The sequence below is a fragment of the Nicotiana tabacum genome, chromosome 3 (assembly GCF_000715075.1).
Source record: "Nicotiana tabacum cultivar K326 chromosome 3, ASM71507v2, whole genome shotgun sequence".
In the NCBI taxonomy this organism is placed as follows: Eukaryota; Viridiplantae; Streptophyta; class Magnoliopsida; order Solanales; family Solanaceae; genus Nicotiana; species Nicotiana tabacum.
Window position 1 is genome coordinate 96,232,194 of NC_134082.1, and position 1,971 is coordinate 96,234,164.

Below are 1,971 nucleotides of genomic sequence, written 5' to 3' on the forward strand. Positions count from 1 at the left end.
TAACTGATCAAGAAATTCTGGAGAGTCTTAAAGCCATTGGAGATGATAAAGCTCCAGGGATTGATGGTTATAATGCTGTTTTTTCAAGAAGTCCTGGAGTATCATCAACAACCAAGTCAAAGAAGCTATTAAAGAGTTCTTTTTAACTGCCAAGATGTATAAACCAGTGAATTGTTCCACCACTACTCTAGTACCTAAAGTTCCTAAACCCACCACAGTCAAGGAATACAGACCAATTGCTTGTTGTTCAGTGTTGTACAAAATGATATCCAAAATCTTAGCTGCCAGACTACAAAAGGTCGTGCCAAGTATAATATGTGAAGCCCAAGCTGGTTTTGTTCCTGGCAGAAAGATAGTTGATAATGTAATCCTGGATCATGAGTTAGTCAAATCCTATACTAGAGCCCATATATCTCCTAGATACATGATTAAAATTGATCTCCAGAAAGCATATGACTTAGTGGAATGGATTTTTCTACAACAAGTGATGGAGGAGATTGGCTTCCCTGCCAGATTCATTAAATGGATTATGGAGTGTATTAAAACAGTTAGTTATACTGTTCTTGTAAATGGAGAATCTACTGAACCTTTTGAGGCTGCTAAGGGACTCAGACAAGGATATCCTATCTCTCCTTTCTTATTTGCAATTGTAATGGAATATTTGAGTAGATCACTTGTTGAGCTGGGAAAAGAGGCCAAATTCCAATACCATCCCAGGTGCAAAAAATTGGGCATAACTCGCATGAGCTTTGCTGATGACCTCCTTCTATTTGCAAGAGGAGACCTACCTTCCATTGTTGCTATGTAACAGTATTTCTATCAGTTCACGGACGCCTCAAGACTACAAGCTAACCTAGGTAAAAGCTCAGTTTACTTTGGTGAAGTGAAGCAGAAAGTGAAGAAATAGATTCTAGATCATCTTGGATTTGTACAAAGAGAGCTGCCATTTAAATACTTAGGCATTCCTTTATCCACTAAGAAAATTGCTTTGATCCAATGTCAACCTTTAATTGATAGAATCACAGCCAAGATCTCCTCATGGACTGCTAAGAAGCTATCATATGCTGGTCGAGTGCAACTAGTTCAATCTATTATTTTTGGCATCCAAGCCTACTGGGCTCAGTTGTTTATCCTTCCAGTTAAAGTGATGAAGATGATTGAGGCTTTATGTAGAAGCTATATATGGTCTGGTAGCAACACTATCACTAAGAAAGCATATGTGTCTTGAGAGAATGTGTACTCCTAAATTTACTGGTGGTCTGAACCTCATCAACCTTCTTCTATGGAACAAGACAGCAATTGCAAAAGTGTGCTGGGATTTAGCTCATAAAGAAGACAAACTATGGATAAGATGGATTAATGCCTACTATGTTAAACAAGAACAACAACTGAAGGACATGCCAATTCCAAAGCAGGCTAGTTGGATGGTCAAGAGGATAATTGCTTCAAGAGATATTCTGCAACAAGCTCAAAGTTCAAATGATCATATTGGCACCATCAGACAGCTATACTTACAACTATTAGGAGATCTACCAAGAGTAAGTTGGAAGAATCTGCTATTCCAGAACTCTGCTCGTCCAAAGGCTATCTTCAACTTATGGTTACTGCTACAAGGAAGATTACCTACCAAGGACAAGTTAGTTAAATGGGGATTGAACATTAACCAACAATGTGTTCTATGCCAAGGACATGTGGAGACAAGAGATCATCTCTTTTTGTTATGCTCATATACAGTAATGTTGTGGAAACAAGTAATGAGGTGAATTCAAGAAGATCAATCGAATAATCACAACTGGGATCAACATCTTCAATGGATCATCAACAAAGCCAAAGGGAAGTCAAGTAGGGCCAACATTTTCAGATTGGTGGTTACTGAAGCTTCATATGCATTATGGATGGAAAGGAATATACGTATTTTTGAACAGAGATATCGTAGCAGTGAAGTTTTATCACGAGAAATAGCTTATATAT

The 1,971-nt window shown here is 38.0% G+C and overlaps 1 protein-coding gene across 1 annotated transcript; it reads left to right on the forward strand.

Moving 5' to 3' along the window:
* The first annotated feature begins 1,232 nt into the window (after window positions 1–1,232).
* LOC107804397 (uncharacterized) lies at window positions 1,233–1,763 on the forward strand. The gene has a single exon (XM_016628282.1). The coding sequence runs from the start codon at window positions 1,233–1,235 to the stop codon at window positions 1,761–1,763; it is 531 nt and encodes a 176-aa protein (XP_016483768.1).
* Window positions 1,764–1,971: the final 208 nt, after the last annotated feature.